The sequence below is a fragment of the Ptychodera flava genome, chromosome 19 (genome assembly GCF_041260155.1).
Source record: "Ptychodera flava strain L36383 chromosome 19, AS_Pfla_20210202, whole genome shotgun sequence".
Taxonomy (NCBI): Eukaryota; Metazoa; Hemichordata; class Enteropneusta; family Ptychoderidae; genus Ptychodera; species Ptychodera flava.
Window position 1 is genome coordinate 19,637,231 of NC_091946.1, and position 22,044 is coordinate 19,659,274.

At 38.1% G+C, this 22,044-nt stretch overlaps 2 protein-coding genes across 2 annotated transcripts; one reads left to right on the forward strand and one right to left on the reverse strand.

Annotated features, from left to right (window-relative positions):
• The first annotated feature begins 3,179 nt into the window (after window positions 1-3,179).
• LOC139118264 (perlucin-like protein) lies at window positions 3,180-9,812 on the forward strand. The gene is made up of 5 exons (XM_070681537.1): window positions 3,180-3,413; window positions 6,831-6,998; window positions 7,480-7,568; window positions 8,290-8,465; window positions 9,605-9,812. The coding sequence occupies exons 1-4, from the start codon at window positions 3,233-3,235 to the stop codon at window positions 8,428-8,430; spliced, it is 579 nt and encodes a 192-aa protein (XP_070537638.1). The 5' UTR covers window positions 3,180-3,232; the 3' UTR covers window positions 8,431-8,465; window positions 9,605-9,812.
• A 1,295-nt stretch (window positions 9,813-11,107) lies between these two features.
• LOC139118078 (nuclear receptor subfamily 2 group F member 1-B-like) lies at window positions 11,108-21,034 on the reverse strand. The gene is made up of 5 exons (XM_070681372.1): window positions 20,788-21,034; window positions 15,494-15,901; window positions 14,545-14,882; window positions 13,773-13,905; window positions 11,108-12,872 (listed from the first exon to the last, which is right to left on the reverse strand). The coding sequence occupies exons 1-5, from the start codon at window positions 21,032-21,034 to the stop codon at window positions 12,640-12,642; spliced, it is 1,359 nt and encodes a 452-aa protein (XP_070537473.1). The 3' UTR covers window positions 11,108-12,639.
• Window positions 21,035-22,044: the final 1,010 nt, after the last annotated feature.

The following is a 22,044-nucleotide window of genomic DNA, read 5'->3' on the forward strand; positions in this document are numbered from 1 at the left end:
TTGAGTCATCACTCGTTCCGATTTTCGTCATGGCTTTCTCCTATCGAATGTGTGATTGTAAGCAGCAGTTCTCACTGCAGGACGGACATGATTTGTGTATCCGTTGTCGAGAATGCACAAGGAGTTAACCTTATGACATTTGTTTGACTTGGACACAGGACGAATGGTCTATTTTCGCTCCTCGCTCGACGACGTCACCCTGGACATCCCCGGGGCAGACCCGTCAGTTTCTGGGTCGCGAGTTTTGGTTGGAATGCACCGTGCTCATATAGCTCAGTGGTGACACCAACACAGAAATTAGCTCAGTTAGATTCAGGTGCCGCCAACGAAGCTGTTCGTGCAAAAAGGTGTTCGTGCGAAGTTTTTCAGCAGGCGGGCAGATTTCAAAACTAATCAGCAGGCGGGGAGAAAATATCGATATTTACTGTGGGCAGAGAAGAAATTTCATTACTTTCAGCGGGCGGGGAGAAAATTTTTGACAGTGGGCACCGGAAAATACGTAGAGGGAGGGGAAAGCAATTAGACGGGAGCAATGTTCCAAGGTATTCTGCTAACTGCTTGAATGGTTTTGTATTGATCTGGGTTGCATAGTGGGCATCTAGTTGGCAATGGGGAATTTCAGTAGTGGGGAGAGGGCAGCGGGGAGCTTGAATTGTTGTGGGGAGTGGGGAGCGGACAGACTGTAGATACCAGAGGGCAGTGGGCATCAAAATTCAGCGGGAGGGCATATTTTCAGTGTATACCAGTGGAGGGGCACTGGTAACGAACAGCTCTCACTTTCCCCCCCCCCCCTAGTTTTAGGTCAGGGTCAAAAATAAAAAGAATTGGTATATCAGCCTTCAAAACAGGTTTTGTGATGATTTTGAGAAATTCATGAAATCTACCAGTTGGCGGCACCTGTAGATTGAACTGTAGAAGTGAAGGCACAGAAGCTGTTGTGAGACAACCAATCCATGTCAACAAAAAATTGAAAAAATCATGATCGTACTAAACAACATATCCAGTATATGTTATGTGACTAAGAAAAAGCATGAAACACACAATAAGTGTTTATATTATATGTTTTGTTTAAGAAAAACCCAAAAAAAAATAAAAAAAACCCGACCTACTTACCCACCTTTGAAGTCATCCCGCCCGTTGAACAGCTTTTTTTTTTTTTTTTTTTTTTTGCCTTAAATGTAATTGAATTCCATTTTTACAGCCAGCAATACTCTTAGGATTACATGTTTAAAAGATCAGAGGCAATATGGCAGCTGATATGAAGAGGCGCCTGACACTAGCTCCCTCTCATTGTAAACTAACCAAATAAACAATAGCAAAGACTACTATTAAGTTAATATTTCTAGAGCAGTAATATCAGAATGACACTAAAAATTAACCAACATAGTATAAGTGAACCAACATTCGTAGGTGGACAAAAGATTCCGAGTTAAACCCCGGAGAGATATTAAATGAAGCGTACACAAAACTCAGCATCTGCCCTTCTAGCCTAATGTTGACAATTTGTTAATAAATGTCTTTTATAAATTATTATTATTAGCTTGTGATATATTTCAGAATGCTGCTCAACCACAGGAAGTAGACTATTTGTTCAATCAACGCATTCTCGACACAGAAAACGTAAATAGGCTCATCAAAAAAACTATTTTTTTTTTAATTTCTCGATCAACTAAACAGTGAAACAGTTTAGTGAAGTCTTAACAAGTATGACTTTTCCTGGGGCAAAAAGAGAAAGCAAAGATTTCGCTTCCAATTCTCGCGCGTCGATCTAGACTGGTAGCGTAAGTCATTTTACACCCTCCTTTGAAAAAAAATTGAAAACTGAATACGCGCAACAGAAACTGTTAGTACATGCATGGTACATTTCGGAATAGTGAACTTATCGTTGTCATTTCGCCCCGTGTCGGAATTATCGCTGCACGTAAACATTCGTGTTGTTGTTGTTGCTGCTGTTAAAATTAAATTCATGTAGTTGAATCATTTAAAGGTATACAGTCACCTGTAATCTAAATATGCCCATATATGGTCAAAGCGGCGTTCCTTGGTATCAAAAATGCCCATGTGAGAGCGCTGTTGTTAAAAAGCGGCCACCCGCTTAAAATCTGTGATTGGTTTGATTTTCTCTTTCCATGGTATAGGAAGGTGACAGTATACCTTTAAGCTAAAGCCCCAGAAACACACATACAGGCAGAGTAAAACAAATGAAAAAATATATTCCAAATATCACGTCATGGCATCACTGAGGGGAGAACGAGGATGAGAAAGAACACTACGAATTTGACATGTGTCATCCTCAGTACTTTATATTACGAGCGTGTCATACTTCATTTTCAATGTTCCATCCTTTCAGTTCTATCACGTTCCACTTATTCCATTAACAGAAGGACTTGAGAAGACAGTATATATTTGTACAGACTCATAGGAAATTAGAAACATACATGCATGGATGCATGCATACAAACATGCATGCATGGGTGCATGCATGGATACATATAGATAGATAGATAGATAGATAGATAGATAGATACATACATACATACATACATACATACATACATACATACATACATACATACATACATACATACATACATACATACATACATACATACATACATACATACATACATACATACATACATACATACATAGTTTTATTGTAGCACTTCCATTTTTGTTTCTGTCCAATTTGCTGTGTACATTTTTCCTGCCTGTATAGGGCGATCTTTGGCTTCGTAACAGCATCGTAATAAGTTGACTTTGACTCCCCCTTCAATACTGTGTGACTGTATTTTAATATTATCAGAAATGGGTTGACCAATATTTAAATACTGGACAGATTGAATAATAAGCGAATGGAATTTTGTCATATCCATTTTCGTAGAAGCGGATTCGCTACATTTTCACCTGATATTATTGCCAACTTGTTTTTTCCGAGCTTTCCTGCTTGTTTTCAGTGCCAGTGTTTAGAATTTCAGTTTTTCACTATATTACATTGTCAAAATTTGTTGCCGAAAGCAATTTGTTCCTGTGCGAGTGGAGTTTACATTGTGTGATCTATGCACGTCATTGTCGCTTGTTGTATTTGTTTTGTCTGTTTGTGTATTACAGGACCGCTTACAATTCAGAACCCCTGGCGACTCTACGAAAAAAATGAGAGGCTGCACTTATATTACCTTTAATCATTATCTGCACGTCAGTTCCATTCTATACGCAAAGAGAACTGGTGAAAATGCTACGACTGATGATCATCGCTGCTATGAGCCTGGCCCTGACTGTTTCTTTCTGTGGTGCATCTGAAGAATCGACTGTTGAGAAGTTTGATGATCATGGATGGACTGACGTTGATAATTTTACCAAGGAGGCCAGGCGAGAGGATTTTGAAGCAGAGTCCGTCGTCGGAGTAGATAGAGGTAACCTTTTCGTTAAAATGTGTGTGCCAAATATGATTTTTTACCGGGCACAATTATCGGCATGGGGCTTAAAAAAGAGGGGGATAATGTGGTGCTTTTAAGGGGTGAGAATTCTAGAGAAAACTGAGGGCCTCCAAATGTTTTCGTAAAAGTGCAAGACTGAATGAGACAGAAAACAGTATTTTATAAAGCTATTATTTAAAGTTTCCCCATGGATCACTTTTATCATAGTATGTGCTTTTGAACACTACACTGATTGTCAGTATGTGAAAAATCCGAAACAAAAAATATATCAACTATTATGGGGTTACTACAAAGACAGACGATAACTGGTAAAATACATTGACGCTAATTGTGTTTCAAGTGTTTGCGTAATATAATTCTTCATCAAAATGGTGAAAAGTGCATGGACATACTTACAGTATTGTAGCCGTACAAGAAGTTTTGACACAGCTCAGCATTAGCTCCAGGATAACGGAGACGATTCAACATTGTATAACAAAATGCTTAAGGTAGAACGCACCTCGGGGACAGATATTCGGACTCTCAAACTTTCACTATTCATTTCTGATATACCACTTGTGGGGGTTCACTGTAAAGCTCTTGGTGTAAGAAAACCTTTCACTGTTAGTTTTTCGAAATTCGAAAATTGTATTATTCTCCATAGAGTTAACACAGGGATGGCAGCCATTTTGAATTTTAAATATCGGTAAGCCTTAATTCTTGAGTTATTTGTTTCACTAGTACCTAAATTTGCACGGTTGACCCCAAATTTTCATTCTTGATTTTGAAAGTGAATGGTCAGTATTCCTTAATGAAAGTTTGAGCAAAAGTTTAAGCCTTTCACTTTCGAGGCACATACTATTTTAATCACACTTTAGGAAATTCAGTTTGAAAACTAAACTGAATTTCTCGACAGGACAGATCTTCTCAACAGTAAAGCCCTAATAATTGTATATCACTTCACATATATAACAATAGAGTACTGAGAGTCAAATTTAATTGCAAAAAAAATCAAGACTGTTATCATTCTGTGTTTGTTAACGAAATTCAATTGCACTCAAAATTATGTGTGGAAATGTCATATTTTCGCAAGTCTGCTGATAACAATAGGCAGCGCCGATTTAGATTGTTAGACTTATATTCCAGTTACACCCAGTCATCATGATAAGTACTGCCGATTTTGCAGGCAATATATATGATATATTATTTATCCTAATCCCCTTTGACTTGTATCAACACATGAGATAAATTGAAGACCTGAACATCAGTAGACCGTCGCGCTGAGTGGTAGGCTGTGCGTAGATCGTGGGGTGAACGTCTTCCAACTGCTAGTAACTCGGCTGCGGAGAAAAGCCGGGCGACTGGAGGCCAGCCTATAATCCCCGTATTCGGAACAAATGTGGCTGCGTCGCGTACGAGTTACAGCGTCAGTACATTTTGCACATATACCCAATATCTTGCCTAAGGCCTATTAAAATTCATATTGGGCCTACAAAAGTTTATTTAGAGTCGTCCTATTCTTAATCAATAACCGTACCAAGGGGTGAGAGACTCCATTCTGAGTTTGTTATATAAGATCATATGTTTCAAAAATTAAGTTCCATGATTGTTAACCTATCATAAACATACAAAAAATATTTCGATCTCATAAATAGACGTTTGTCATCATCGTCCAATCATGAAGAGTCCGCATCATAATGCAATGAATTAACATCATAAGATAAACATGAGAACCACGTGGCGAGACAGTGCAGGCGCGACGTAGCAGGGGTATTTGCACAAGGGTGAGGCGCTCGTGCGGGGACGGCAGAATACACCGCAAGCCGGAGTGCAAATACCTTGATCACAAAGTTTGCAGTCTCGCCATGGGGTTCTGATGTTATTGCGTATGTTACAGCTGAAAAAAAAAACACAAAAACGGTGCCTTCACGCCGCGTTTCATCATCTGAAGTTTGGTGGAATGATATATCAAATCCTATTTTTGTGTTGTGTTATTTACTTGTTTACGGGTCAAAGACTTGCGTATCTGCCGAACAATTGTCGCTCATGTCGCTCAAACAACGCAGAACACCATATGTCTACATTAAATTTTCGTGAAAAGTAAGCTGTGGCCGATATAGTTCTTCAGCCCACAAAATCAAATCGTAATACATTGGAATCTATTTGGCAAACTATTAACTATTTTCCCCTACAAAACAAGCTATATCTGTACATCTGTGTACTTTGCTTGAGGTTTGAGAAAAAAAGTGCATGTGTGAACAAGAAATTTGATATGGGGATTATCAGTATCAAAAATATTGATTCACTATACATGGTAGTCCATGAGGACACCATGAGCAATGTTTTGTATTTGCAAAACATTGTTCATGGTGTCCTCATGGACTACCATGAGGAAACATAGAGGTTCAGTACAAGAATTACAGTATGAAGAAACTTAAAATAAAGCTTCAGCTGATACGTGTTGTCAACGAAGATGAAAAACCTAGGACTGCTAGAAAAATTACTCCGAAAACAGACAGAGAGTAGAGCCAACATCAACATTGCACATGTGAACAATAGCAATAAAGTTTAAGATGCTCGCATTAAATGCGGGATTTTTACAAAGATCGAGTTTGATTTAAATAATATTGAACAGGTCGTTGAAGATGGCCGTCCAGACGGTAATTTGGCTTAGGATGATAATTCACGGGTAACGCAGCAGGTGGCCAATTTTTTTGATTGCTGCAGTTGCCATTCCTGTTTTTATAAGGTCTGTAGGTTAACTGTGCTCATTAACATAAGGTAATGGCACAATGTTTTCAGTATTTGCACTGTAGTGCAAATACTACTAGTACGCGTGTGCTCATTTACAAGTAAACTGAGACACATATGTAATAATGAATGCACATCACAATATAACGAATACGCATCAAAATATAACGACATCTTTGCTTGCCAAGGTCGCTTGTCCGGGCAGTTGCATGCTCCCCGAAGTCAGGTAGTTGGTGGGAGACTGTAGTCAGAGTAACGGACCTGTGCGAGCGGACGCTGGTATAACGAATGCCAAATACAATATGACGATCGCACATCACAACACAAATGACTACAATGACTTAACCCTTTGAACCCTCACCCCGTAGTGACCTATGACATCATACGGACATTTTTTCGAGCAGGGTTCAAAGGGTTTTTAAGGTATACTGTCACCTGTTCCAATTTTGCCACAGTTACCATGGAAAGAGAAAATCTAACCAATCACAGATTTTAAGCGGGTGGCCGCTTTTTAAAAAACAGCGCCCTTACATGGGCATTTTGAAAGTCAAGGAACGCCCCTTTGACCATATATGGGCATATTTAGATTACAGGTGACTGTATACCTTTAACAAAAGTGACTTGATGAACTGCCTTACTTCTATTTTCGATTGTCATTCACAGTTTCTCGATGGCAATGTATTTACCATGGAACTTCGACTTGTCGGAGAAGTTGTTTCTTCTTCTACACTGGCCATCATTATACTTGGCATCAAGCTATAACACAGTGTAAGCTTCATGGAGGGACACTGGCTACTATTGATGATGCCGTTGAAGATGCATTCATCGGGGGTAGGCTAAAGTCTCACTTTTGTTACTCCCGATTTTGTAGTACCGGAGAAGGAAAATCTTGATCACCACAAAAATGCTGTGATGCGAACACAACCACAATAATGTTTGCGTCTTATATATCTTCGGGTGGTAGTTTCGTTGTAATATAAGTTGATCAACACTTTGTAGCTGATATTTGACTGCAATTTAAGATTCAATTGGTTACATAAACGACGACTGATGTGAATAAAAAAGCATTCGGGAATCTCTCAAACTGTGATAATTTTACTTGTAGAGTGGTTGAAAAAATTAATTCACTTGGTTAGATACTGCAAAGTACTACACGTTTGATAATAATAAATCTGATATATTTTAGACAAAATATTTTTTCAGATAAATACTATATATTGGTCTTGACTTGCTAGATATAATTAAAATCATTGAAAAATTTTATCGTCACGCACTCTAATAGTTCCCCTCTGTTTTATTTGAATTTCTATAGCTTTCAGTTATCGTCAGAAATCAACAATGTGGATTGGTTTAAATGACAGAGCGATAGAAGGCATATGGAAGTGGTACAGCGGTTCCAAGGTAATCTATCTTCATGGACATAAAAGTCAGCGTTAATTTCACAAAGAGAGACACCAACTCTTAGCTGTAAGCGAGCCTCTTAATGTCCCATTAATTTGTTCTGTTTGTGTGACGTTTCTTGATATACTCCTAAATTGTTTTGAAATGTCTATCGTCCAACATATCGATACGGTAAACATACATCACTTTTTATCGTCAAATGTTATCGTTGACAAATTAATTATAAGCTTATTCCGGATATGGATTCATATGTGAACGATAACATTGCCTTTTGTACACCCTTTTGCACTGTTCATTTCAACCCCTGTTAATTGCTTTAAATGTTTAGAAGAGGAGGGTTATTTGGAAAAGTGCACATCTTTTCAGGGCTGCTGGGTGTAAAAGCAGTTTATATTAAAACTGAGATAAACCATTATGGAATCTGCAAGATAGCATACGTTTTTCTATCAAAATTGATGATTTGTCAAATGCAATGCTCGTTTTGTCGTACAGTACATTGAATGAAGAAGCAAAATACTGTTTCTGAAAAGAGACATTTTCACAAAATTTGACTACAATAGAATGGCAAAATGCCTTGTTTAGTCTTTCTGGTGATACTTGAGTAAATGGCATCGATATAAGTCTACTGTGAATCATGATTTATGACAAAAGTAAGACATCGATGTATTTCGAGATTGTCGGTCCGGTATACCTCCAACAATTCCAAACGAATTTCATGCAGGTTGAATACTTCAACTGGGCAGCCAGACAGCCTGACAATTGGCGTGGAAATGAAGATTGCGTAGAAATATGGGATCGGGAAAAGGGGTTGTGGAATGACCGGAAATGCACCGAGAAGAGAGGTTACATCTGCAAAAAGTGAGATTTAAACCGACCGGAACGCGATTATCAGCAAAAGTAAGATTATCCCTAACCAAACAGACAATTGAAGTGAACTGGTTATCTTATGCTGGAAGGTGATCACTGAAAAATAGTTCAATTGCAAACTTAATTAATTTTTGCAATCAGGACATTAAATTCACTGTTATTGAGATAATTGCTATATCATGAACTTTTCACAGGTAGGGCCATTGAAACCTTAATTGATTTAACAAGGCATAACTGTGACACGTTAACAGAAGATGAATACCGATACATGTATTTATAAATGTATTTTGCTCAGTTCTAAGAATTATGATTTCTAATTGACTAATGTAAGAACTTAATCTAAGATGGCTTTACTTGAAATTAACGTTTTACAGATTTATTGAAAATGAGCACAACTCAAATAGGCGAAACCCCTGTATTTACTTATATTGATCAAATGTTTGACAGTACACTGCTGAAAAGAAATTCCCTGTGAATTTTCAAAGAACCATTTAAATCTTTTGGACAGTATTGTTTCCCACTGCTACAGCGAAAAAGCATTCATTCCTCGAAATTTTTGCAAGACGAATTTGTTGTCAAACATCCAACACCATTTTTACCGTTGGAAACTATCCAATTGTATATTATCGTTAACTTGTGTACATCACCCATTTGCAGCGATTTTCATTCTTTTGAGACGAAAGTGCCACCTTTCAGCCTCAAATCTGACAATTACACAGAAATTGGGATTGATGGCATATTGGCTTATTGTTGTATTTTACCTTCTATATTTCATAATGAGAGCTGCAAATCATGAAGCTTTTACTGACAATTCATCTCATTTATTGAAGACATACTAATGCTTCAAAATTTCGGATGCTTTCTGCAGCAATGACAACAGAGCTGGAATTTGCTAGGCTCTTTGACAAGTTAAGAAAGTTTGATGCAAACTAACGCAAAAGAAAAAGTCGTCATTGCAATAAAACACTCAATTCTTCAGCCAATTTGTAAATATGGACCACCTTCAACAACTTAATTTTTGAGCAAATTCTGTAAAATATTGCCACCGATACTTAAACATCGGATCTTGTCGCCTTCAGCAATAGTACATTGTTTTATGATGATGATGATGATGATGATGATGATGATGATGATGATGATGATGATGACGATTTTTTTAATTTTTACAGATGATTCCCTACAATACGGAGTTGAAGAAAGATGATCTTTAAAATGTGCCTGAATTTTTTTTGGCTATTAACCTAACTCATTACCCACTTCTGTAGTGTGGATTTCTCCTTCTTCTTCTTTAGACGTTACTTTTGTGTTGAGGTTTAAGTAAACCCTGTTCTGTTTTCAGTTATATATTATCCGCAAAATAAATGTGTCTAAAAAATACTTTCTGAATGTGTCAAATATTGAATACTTTTACGCCAACGGTCTACGCTAAAAGAGTACATTATATAACTGCAAATGGTTTCCAGCTCAGTTACTGTACGGTGAGGCTTTTTCCGCAGTGTGGCTTACATGTAAATTGTTCTAAAACATGACTATCAGGTGCAATGATTTACGCCCGTTCCTTTGGTTTTACATATCATCGCTTGGTTGCGCATTATCTGTACGATTCCAAAAAGGTAAGCGGAGTTCACTCCAGCTGTATTCGATAACTTCAGCATTTTAGAAAAACTGTACAGTAATAACACAAGGTTAGCTACATACAAAACGGTCTCCAAATTCAGACATTATTTGATTATCCACTTCAGGTATGGCGACTGAAATGATTAAAAGTTCACAGGGCGACCTTCAACTCTTGATTATATTCACCTGGAGGATAGAATTTGTCACCAAGGATATCTGATGTCCAATTTAGCGATGTATTCGTTGCTTTAAGTTTGTTTTAGACGTATGATAGCGATTGTGTGTGTGTGTGTGTGTGTGTGTGTGTGTGTGTGTGTGTGTGCGAGTGCTCTATGAACTCTACAGCGTGGTGACGGCTCGCAGTAAGAAAATTGTAACAACTTAGCTCTGTTATTGAACCACTTTTTAAGGGTAGTGATTTAGCCGAGCGGTTTTGACTGTGATGTCTTCGCTATAGGTGACTAGGTACCGTACGTCAATTGGGAGTTCGAATCCGAGCGAGACTGAACTGAATTCTGTTAAGTGACTCTATTCGACGTAGACGTTAGGACATCAAAAGTATTTTGTTCGGTGAAATAAAACTGATAACTCATGATAGAAAGGGCAGGGTCATTGCTCATTACTCATTACTGAATAAAATTGTTACATCAATACAACCATCATGAGCACCATACCCTGAACAGGTAACAAATTGTGATCTTATCCAAACTTTTAAGTATTATCATTTGCATTTGAGTGGTTGTAATTTGTTTATCCTACCATCAGAAGTTTGTATTGTGGTTCGAATTCCGTCACAATAGGTACAAAAGGTAACACTAATATCTAAAACAGACTAGTGCTGGAACTGAAATTCTTTGTTTTGTCTGCGTTATTGAGTATGATAACTGCTTTCCAATGAGCAAATCTCAAGCCACAAGGAGAATCTCTCAAACTCACGAGAGAGGAGAATTCTAAATGAGCCTTCTGTAATTTTGTATACATGTATGTCCTTGAAGTATTTACATTTCACGGTAGTGAGTGAGTAATAAACCATAATAACAATCATAAGGCATTTTGAGCTAGTTGCATCGTTTTATTTTGCATCTAAAATAATGAAAAGTGGTATGTTCCTAGTATGAAATACTGATTGGTTGCAAAAGTACAATCCTGGCAAATACGTTGAGTGCCATCTGTTTATAATTGCCATGGACGAATCGCCCCGTCGGCGATTTTCGCCGACACGAATGCGTCTATTTTGAACTCGGCTATCGATAATTTCAATGATCACATCAGGTCACGTTTTCATAATAGACGAGCTCGAGCACGTGGCATCAGTTCTGAAGCGTACAGAAACGCATTTCTGTCAGACTGGCCAATCGAGAAGTTTGTAAGAAACACGACGAAATACCTGGAGGCAAATACCATACAAACCATATTCCTACAGAGTCAACATCTCTCAGTTTGTCCCAAAAACGATAGATATTTCAGACTAAAGCTGAATTGCTATGGTAATTGAACATTGACTAGATGCCAATCATTTCCAATAATATCATACATTAAAATATTTTAAGACAAAAACTAAAGTGAGTGATTTTTTTGCTGCCAGAATGATATTGAGACACGTTTCTGAACTGAGGTCAATGATCGTTTCCTCGCCAAGTGCCACACAAAATTTCAGGTCATAGCTACTCTTTTGTTTCCTAGTAACATAGTATAAAAGAGAGCAATCGACGGAGAAAGGAACGTTTTCAAGGATTTCAACACGTATAACTCGATGTTCAACTTATACATAGACACGGAGACGGAAATGTAGGCGGCCATGGAAACGAATCACGCACACATGAATGCGCGCGCGTGTGTACTTACATCAATGTGTTATGGTCTGTTACATTTTTACATGGGGAATTGAAGGAAATTGTGGATTGTCACTCATCGCCCTTATTAATACAAATAAATCAGCCCAATCATTATTGTCTTGTATTAAATATTTATTTCATTGGCATATTTCATGGATGAAAATATGCAATATATATGTTAAGGAGCAAATGTGGGTCATTACTCGGCAAAAAGAAAACATTGTTCTTCGATGAAAAGTTTCGTGTTCTCCTTCGATATAAAAACTGACAAAAACTGTCTTAGAAGTACTCAGAATAGTAGGATATGTCATGTCGAATCAATCACGTGGTTCGTAACTTTTCTCTCAAGCCTTCAGTTTTATTTAAAAGGCGATCCCTTTCTCTTATGGAGGCTAAAAATATATTATATTATCGTTGTTGCAACATATTTACATTTTTATTAGTCTAGCGCCCTCACCTGTTGCACTGACATGGATCCATGGAGAGCAGCCAAAATAAGAGACAGAAAGAAGTGTTGTTTTATCTATTCATGACTCATGAGGGCGCACAGCATTGGTCCGTAACTTGATTTTCTCACATCTGTATTACAATTGTATTGGCACAAAGAAAGGTCTATTTTATCATCATATATACATATAATTTGTTCATGTTTTCTGATAAATGGATTTTCTCTTTTGCACATTTACTGTATTTAAAAAGCGATCAATATTTTCGACAAAGTTCATTTCCGTGTTTTTATAGGGAATTTTGTTCTATACGCTTCCAAAAATGGCCTCGATCGGAACTTTGCCGATAGTTTTTCGAAAAAACAACTCTTCAACTACGTCTGTTTTGTAAGCCCGGAGGGACGCGAGAGTCAGAAGTAGTTTTCCAAATCTCGCGGGATTCTGTGGGTTTTTACTAGTCTCGTACTGTGCGAGAATCAGCTGGGCTTGGTCTTGCAGGAACTCAACCTGATGTGTGTTGCTGAGTCCCTGCTTGAAATCTGAAATAAAAAAAAAACCTGAATGAGTAAATCATCAACATCGGTTTGCTTTTTCAACTAATGATTCTGATACACCAACACGGTACACCAATTTGGAGGAGCAACTTTACATTGTGGTTTAAGTATACATTTTAACTCCTTCAATGTCCTTATTTCATATTTTGATGTTTTCATTAATGACGAAGAGGGCGGAAAACTAACTGATTAATTCCTATGGAGTTTCATGATCTCATAAAGATAGATATGCGGAACCTCAATTTCTTACAATACTTTTCAAATTCTTATCTGTTCTATGACCCTTGCGGGCTCATTTTGAAGCACGCGGAAAAAATTAGGTTTTATCGTCTAATTTCTTTCTATATAGAGTTGACGCAGGGATGACAGCCATTTAGAATTTCAAGTGGTGGTAAATTTCAGGTAATTTGTTTTCAAGCATTAAACTTTTGCATGGTGATCACTGATTTTTCCTCTTCCTTTGTAAAGAGAATGGTTGAAAGTTTCTTTGAAGAAAATTTGAGCAAACGTTTCAGTCTTTCAGTTTCGGGCGCATACGACATTAATAGGGCAATTAGATTTCAGAAGGCAATCAATGAATTCTTGCTGTACTACATCTTGAAGACAAAAACCTATTTATAAATTACAGTGCGCTGTTGTTCATATGCGGGAGGCAATCCCATTTACAGTAAGTGTTGACTGGTTTAGAAATAGCTTTTGTGTTTTGACTTCGGAAATGTTTGCTTAAGACAACATTTTTAATTCTGTTGCACTAAGTTACTTTAGAGTTTTACGTACATGTTCTTAGTAAATCAGACTAGTTAAGTGTTGCATATTTTGAAGTATTGTCAACAACGGTTTCAGTGTACAAGCAACGGCCGAGCTGTCAGCTGTTACGTCACTCACCTGTTCTGAATAATACAAGCGCCTCCAACAGGGCGAATTCGGTGGAATCTAGTCCTAGTGACTTGCACCTCTTGATTGTCTCCTGTAGTGACGTCAGAACGGCAGACATGTCCACTTCCGATCTGTCGCTGCTCTGGAGAAAGAAATTATTCTAAGATTGAAAATCTTTGTGGAGCAGATAAACGATAAGGGTGGATGATGATGATGATGATGATGATGATGATGATGATGATGATGGTGGTGGTGGTGGTGGTGATGGTGAAAATGATTTAATTCAATTCGATTTGATTTGATTTGATTTGATTTGATTTGATTTGATTTGATTTGGCAAAGTAAATCAAAACACAGAAAAAGTTATCACACCCAATAGACAAGAAATAACTGTGTTTTGAAATAAACGTTCCAAAAAAGGGCATTTCAAAGGTAACAGTGGAAGAGTGTTACATAAGTTAACACGCCGGCAAACGGACGAGAAAACATAAATTTGTGTACTTTGATGATGATGATGATGATGATGATGATGATGATGATGATGATGATGATGATGATGATGATGATGATGATGATGATGATGATGATGGTGATGATGATGATGATGGTGATGATGATGATGATGATCACGAGGAGGAGGAGCAGGAGAAGGAAAATGCGGAGGCGGAGACGGAGGGGAAAGAGATATTATTTAAATAAGGGGGGAACAAGAAGTTGTCAAAGTTGTTAGCAAAATCTGGGCGCACGCCGTTTTTTGGTTCGAAATCAAGGCGAACCCTACCTTGAAACTGCTATCAAATGTTGTCCCAGGATCTGAAGTCCCTTGAAACTGTACAATCAGCGACGCCATGTCTACTGGCCAGTAAGACGCGTGCAGTAAGAACAGTTCACTCCAACCCTCCTCCAGTAGAAGAATCTGATCCCTGAAGTTGAGGCTCTGAAATGACTGTACGGTTCGCGCCCTTTTCACCGTGGTGAATAAAATCTGTGCGGCTATTTCGTGCAGCATCTCCATGTATCCCTGTCTGCTGAGTGCGATTGGTCGTACCAACACTGGGGGCGGGCCACTGCTTTTTAGCATGTGAAGTTGATTTGTGTCTTGTGTTGTCGCCGTTGAACCTGTGAATTATGAGCATCGGAAGAATCTTGTAATAAGGACAATTTATATGTATCAGACGTTTCGTTAGTTCCTTTTTCTCTCTAATGCGTTTCACAGGGCGTTCTTTTGAGAAATATACGTTTTTTTCTCTAGTAATACAAACTCGTTAAGAGTTGAACAACTATAATTTCTGGGAGAAAAAGACATAAACCTTTACCTTTGTAGACGTATTTTAGAGACAAGCAAAGTTGTTTTCGAACTGCATCAGAAGTGAACTGGTCACTATGGGCACAAGCGGACAGGGAAGGGTCACTTTGGATAAGACATCGAAATTTCGCGATCATAGTGGAAAGGGCGTATTCGTTAAATGAATGCAATTTACGGTAAACAGTCATAGTTATTTGTGATTACACGAAAATATAATGTTAACCATACCCTTTCTTTAAAATTTGTTTACTCAAAGAACCTTTTTACAATATGCCAATATTTGTTTGGACTTCTTTGACCTGAATAGTTGTTAAAAAAAACCAAAAAAATGTCAAATGTGAGTCACAAATCAATGCTTACGATAGACAAAAATAAACTTAGGTTTTGTAACAGTCTCATCTTAGTTGATGCGAACATTTCTTACCGTTCGTTGTTAAAATTCTGGTCGGAAGCTGTTGCCCGAATAGCACTGTCGTCGGCGTAGGCAGGCCTTGCAACACTGTGGCGCTCTGGATTGAGTAAGGGTGGTAACGAGCTGGTCGGAAACTCTCGAACGCACTTCGGAATTCTCCGTGATCTTTCCCGCTCTTCGACTTTTCGGGTTTGGTGTTCGTCGTTTTCCAAGGTTGAAAAGGACTGTGGTGTGGTCGCGGGCTTGTCGGTCGCTGGGTCGAATCGGGAACTCTTGATCTTGGTGAGAGGCTCCGTAGCTTTTCGCCGTTTCCAAGGTGATCACTGGCGGTGCCATAGCTACTGGTGGAGTCTGGTTTTGCTTTGTTTTTCTCTGTCGTTGAGTCTTTATTCTTTCGTGGCCCTCGTTCTTCCTGGACAGCTGAAACAATTGTAATTCTGGAAAAAGGTATCAGTTTGTTTATTTCTCGCTTTGAACATCTCGAATGATTGCGCTGGCCCTTGACTTTCCACCGAATGGGAGTGGGTCTATTCCAAGTTCTAATTTAATCAGATCGCATATATCAAATCGAGATGATATTATGACAGACAGTAACAAGCTTAAATCTAGCCGTGGAATACAAAATATTTTCAACTCTATGCACCATTTACAAATCTCTCTCTCTCTCTCTCTCTTCTCTCTCTCTCTCTCTCTCTCTCTCTCTCTCTCTCTCTCTCTCTCTCTCTCTCCAGAATACGTAAGTGGCTGTTGAGGGATGCTTTGAATGGATAAATGCCGACGTTTTGACGTTAATGTAGCCGCCTGAGGCAAGGAATGTGAGACATATTTTATTTGTAGACGGAAAATGAAGTAAAGTCACAATGTTCCTGAAAAGATCAAAACTTAAAAACTACATCCTGAGGTCGCATCCATACATTTGGAAGACACAACCGAGAGGTACATCTCGCTTTGCCGCCATTTTTCCGATATGCTACGGCGATATGATCTCTGTCATCTCAAATTCCCGTTATTGTAATATCGCTGGACGGCGCCGCGAGATTCTCACACCCGAGTTGACGTCATCGATACCACGAGTGACGAGCAGTTAAGTGGGCAGTCGTCCCCTTCATCGATTTCTGCCGTTTTTTCCATTAAATCTCAGTGCAGGTGTTTCAAGGCAACGCTATTTGAGAAATATGACTTCGAGCGATGTCACGACACCTCCGATTTCGTAATCTTATTTTGCCGCGCGAGAGATGCAAAACTGTCGACAGTTTAATCGGTGTAAGCGCAACTTTTTCCGCCACCTCGCTCGCAAAGGTTGAACCAGAGCATACCCGAAGTTTAAAAATTCCTATTTCAGTCACAATAATGGAAATCTTGAAGTTGCTCAGTACTTTTATAAAACAAAATTTGCAGTTTTACATTTAAAGCAGTACATAACCGCTACAGGTATTGATTATATTTACGTCAAGTGGCATGACAACACAACGTTACAAAAAGTGAGTGGAGAGTGTTGTCTTCTTTTGGCGCCTTTTACTGCTTTATTCGTGCTAGCTCTGAAAGATATATCACGTGACACAAAATTTGCATGAACTTTAATTGACGTTTTAACATTTTGTGTAAAGTCGAACACTTGCACTGAAACTATTGTTTTTTGATGATTGCACCACCTGGCGTCATTGTTTGAAGTGAAGAATATAAAGTATTTGGGTCACCGCCATCTTGGATATCAAAAAGTAACTGCATCGATATTTGCACGGTATGGAACTTTACACTTAAACACGATTCAGTCAGATTATGTAGACATTTTCAGAATGAGAATATCTAGAATATTTTGCAAGTCAAAATAACAGTATTAGAAAGAGAACAGAAAATACAATGTACCTTCTGATCATATACGGGTATGCAAGTTTGAAGATTTTCTTGCCGACATCTGACCTACATCTTGTAGTTTTTTATCGATATCACTGCAAACTGTGTCAAGAAATTCTGCCGTTGCTTTTTAAGAACGATATGGTGAAATAGCGGAATTTCATTCCGAATCTTAACAGCCGCATATCTTCAAGTCGTGCATGAGGGTTCAATTTTTGGTCTTTGACTTAGAAGTGCAGATGCGGAAATATCTGAAACAATTTCTTGATCTTTTCCCAGTTTACTTACGCGGGGGTGTGCAGTCTTGGGGAGGGTGGAGTCTGGTAGGGACAGATAGAAACAGCTCGGCTTATTGCAATCACTGTAACTGTGACAATGACCACAAACAGAACTTCAACAGAGGCTCAGAGCTACAGTATACATTTCGGAAAGAGCACTTTCTTACAGCAATAGGGTTATTTTTAGCGCTACAACCAACAAATACAGCCTCGTCCGGTATTATGTTTTTAAACAGATTAAGTATATCAAATAAAATTTAAACGGTCTGAGGAAGATAATGTTTATTCATCATCTGAAGTGGTTTAGTAAATTTAAAATGTTGTCTGAAGAGGTGAGAAAGCTATAATTTTAATCACTTCCTGTAGCAAAGTAAACAACTTGTTTTCGATTGATCAAGTCAACGACATTTCGTGTTAAGCACTTTCAAAATGAATTGTATTTACACTCGCAATGCTTATCAGTATCATCGAGAGCACTGACGTTTCGATAAGTAATTTTTGGCTTGACACAAAACCAAAGTAATCTCTGAATTGCCAAATACCGATACACGCATACACAAGCTTCTGCAAGTTCGCGCTCGAGACAAAAAATAAATTTGTATCTGTGAAAGAAACCGATGCATATCGACATCAGGAAGAGTCGCTGCACTGAACGGCGATTTTGAAGTGACCCAAGTCAAAGATTAAACGACATTTGATCGAGCGCTGAGTCAGATGTGCGAGATAAATATTCAGCTCCAAAATAATTCAACTGTCGAGAATTTCTCGAGGAGATGAATAAATAATAAGCGAAGGGAAATATTACTCAGGACACCATTTATGTCATGGCGACAAAGCAGACTTTCAAGAAGTATAGTGCAAATTTTCATCGAATCGGATGTAAATGCTCTATACGTACAGTCAACAATGTCATGTCTCCGTTCAAGTTGAAACTCTCAGAATTGGTTCGCCCCCGCTATTCCAATTTTGAATGAAACTAATAGTTACATATATCATTTTTAAATTGTCTGTCGTAAACCAGGAGATGTTTGACTTATCTATTTCGACACGTCAGGCAATACATAAAATCACAATTCATATTAAATTATGCCACTGTAAGAAACTACCATATGTAATACACGATATTCATATGTACGTACGTATGTATCTATCTATCTATCTATCTATCTATCTATCTATCTATCTATCTATCTATCTATCTATCTATCTATCTATCTATCATGTGCTTGTATGTATTTTGTATGTGTGATGTGTTTATATATGTATGTATATGTTTCTGTGTCTATGTATCTATGCATCTACGTATGTATATAAGTACGAGTATACATATATATATATATATATATATATATATATATATATATATATATATATATATATATATATATATATATATATATATATATATATATGATTATGCCTATTGGTTTTTCATTACCGACTGTTTTTGTGTTTCCTGTCTGTTTTCTTTCATGGCTCGAGAAAAAGAATTGTACCGATTAACTTAGGCATATTGAAGCAGGTTTGTTATAAGCTTTATCTCTGTACAAACTAATGTTACCTGCATCCTGTGCTAGATTATAAACGTTTCTGTCAGAGAACATTATCTTCAAAGCTGATTCATATAATCCGGTATTTTTAGAACAACAGAATAAATAAACGTGATCGTCGCAAGAAAATCGTCTGCAGGCATACTGATTTGTTTCATCGACTACAGTCGACTCCAAATGTATTTCTGTTAAAATGTTGCAAGTGCTCATTGTGTTTACGCCATGACAGCAATTCTGCTCCGATATTTCCTTCCTAAGTAAATTAGGATAGTATTTCATTCAGCTGTTTTCCCCCTGGAGGAGGGTGTGCTCTTAAACGATAACTGGATAGTAAAGGTGGATTTTTTTCGGGAATAATCGTTCTGCTAAAAGCTGCTTGTAGAAGGCAAATATTTGTAGTGATTTTAGCAATACATTTGTCTTTAAAATGATCTCGTGATCACATAGTCGTTAGACTGATCCATAGGTGGTAGTTTAACAACCAATGGATAAGTTTGTGTTATACAGCGAGCAGTTTAATTTTTGCAAAGGCTTATTCCTTCAACAGCCAAGCAGATATGGAAAATATAATATATGGAAAACACTGCTAAAATATTCTATGCCAAGAGAGAACAATTTTACAAAGTAATTTTAACATACGCCATAAAGTATCGCAAACATTGAGCAGCTAAGTGTAAAGATTTCAGCTCATAATGTTCAGTTTTTCTTGAAGACTGACACAGCCGATTTTGATTTTCCAAGATTATTATGGTAAATATGACACAACATGAAATGCGCTGGTGTCACTTAAGTTGTAATTTATCTCGATAGTAAATGGGCACAGAGACGTTCATGTCGGATATTTTGGGGAAAAGCGATACTTTTACATGATGTTTAGAATATCAAATACCATGTCAATTTCGTTAATCGGAAGGGCGTATCGACGGACATACTTTAAACACTTACGCACGCCAACTTCACATTACAACATATATACACACATACATGCTAGTTGGCTAATTATGAAGATTTTGTAAATTTATGGGGTATTTAATGGGATCTGGAAATAACGTGTTATCAAAGTCTAGCGGAAAACAGATCTAAAACAAATATTACATCGATTTCGAATGCAAGCGTAGGAAAGTATGTAAGTTTGAGAAGTGTGGGAATAAGCGATGGCAAGCGACATTATCTGATGTGTTTGGAGGAATTGCCCGGAACTACGTGATCAATTATAATATAATGTTGTATCATGCTAGGATTGACACCGTGATATGTAGCTGCAAGACTGCATGTGATACTGTGACATTTTCAAGATCACTATCCACAGAATCATGGAAAGGGGGCTGAGACTGCCAACTACTTACTAAAGTCACCTGAAAATCACATCATTACTTCTGCGCACACTCTTGATTGATCACAGCGGGGAAAGCAAGTCAGGATCAAGTAAAAAATTAGTTGAAAAAAAACTTACCGTCTTAAGATCAATTATATCGGGGTTAAATAAACCCTTTCATTAGCTCAATTGTATGGGTAACGTTAGATCTGAACTCGGTTTATCGATAAACTGGTGGGATTTCAAATATGGGGGAACGAAAGTTGGGATGAGTATGGTCGGCATTGATAAAACTTTTCAAATACGTACCATTTCTGTTCATGTTGACGGCAAAGCATTTGTTCAGTCTGCAGAAGGGGCACCAGTTCCTCCGTGCTTTGTCGATGGTGCAGTTCCCTTTGCCGATGCAGGTGTACACCATACTGCGCCTGATGCTTCTCTTGAAGAAGCAACTACACCCGTCGCAGCAGTAGACGCCGTAGTGTTTGCCGTAGCTTTTGTCGCCACACACCTGACACGGTACTGGGTTAGGCAGTGTCCGACCTTTATTGGACATGTTGGAGAATTAAGAAATGACCAAAAAAAAAGTGTTAGTGGTACATGTTCGTTATATCGCCTCGATCCCAAAGAAATGTGCGACTCGTGGTCTGGATGAATGTGAGCATAGATCGTTACGTGTATTTGTTCGAACACGGTTCTCAAAGAACGTTGACACAGTTCATGATCGGGCGGAGCATTTGCATCCTCGCCCGACGGCTTGCCATTTAAAACCGTTCAGAAATCAAAAAAGCGGCCAAAGCATTGGGACAGCTGCGGGCATACAGCTTAGAGTGCGCTCTTAGTACGACACTAAAATGACCGGTAAAAGTAGCAAAACACCAACATATTTTTAGATTCCGAAGATGGAGGACAAGTCAATATACATGCACGAAAAAATGAAATATTGTTTAATAAAGCAACACTTAACTTGTGAAAGTACTCGGACAAGCGTTTTTTTCTGATAGACATTATTGTCTCATTTGGTTGTCTTTGACACGGTAAACACAGAACAAAGACTTAAACACAAATTGAAGTTTCGATGCAACGTCCTACACTATATACGACATGATGAAAATACAAGACGGGTGGCATTTCCCGCCCCAAATGAATCTGTTTTGATTGTCATTTCTAATTCTCATATATAAATCGACAAGTCCCTATTGTTTCAATCATTTTATCGTTCATACTCGCAGACGTGCGTTTCCGATTCAGCCTTGCTCCATCTTCGCTTTGACGAGCGGACTATGCTGTATGTCGGTGAATAACATAGTCAGATTCTGTTAAACCTTTTTTTCGCACGGAAAGCAGACTTAAACCGATATTAAAACCCATGAACTGTATTTTTTTGCTTTTTTTGTTCGATAATATGGTTTGAAATCAAAAGCAGCTTATGTAAAAATGTTCACCGAAGTGTGACCACAGAATGTTCACAAACATCAACTTGGTGACGAATGTACGACTTAGATTTTAACAACTAAATAAATTCCGACTTGCAAGTCGGCGTCATGCCACGCGTGAGCGAGGACA

Coding starts and splice junctions, on each gene's coding strand:
- LOC139118078 (XM_070681372.1), bottom strand. CDS start 21,034: ATGTCCAATAAAGGTCGGACACTGCCTAACCCAGTACCGTGTCAGGTG. Junction 15,902..20,787: donor CGTCAACATGAACAGAAATG/GTACGTATTTGA, acceptor CAATTGTTTCAG/CTGTCCAGGAAGAACGAGGG. Junction 14,883..15,493: donor CAGAATTTTAACAACGAACG/GTAAGAAATGTT, acceptor CATAATTCACAG/GTTCAACGGCGACAACACAA.
- LOC139118264 (XM_070681537.1), top strand. CDS start 3,233: ATGCTACGACTGATGATCATCGCTGCTATGAGCCTGGCCCTGACTGTT. Junction 3,414..6,830: donor CGTCGTCGGAGTAGATAGAG/GTAACCTTTTCG, acceptor TGTCATTCACAG/TTTCTCGATGGCAATGTATT. Junction 6,999..7,479: donor TGAAGATGCATTCATCGGGG/GTAGGCTAAAGT, acceptor GAATTTCTATAG/CTTTCAGTTATCGTCAGAAA.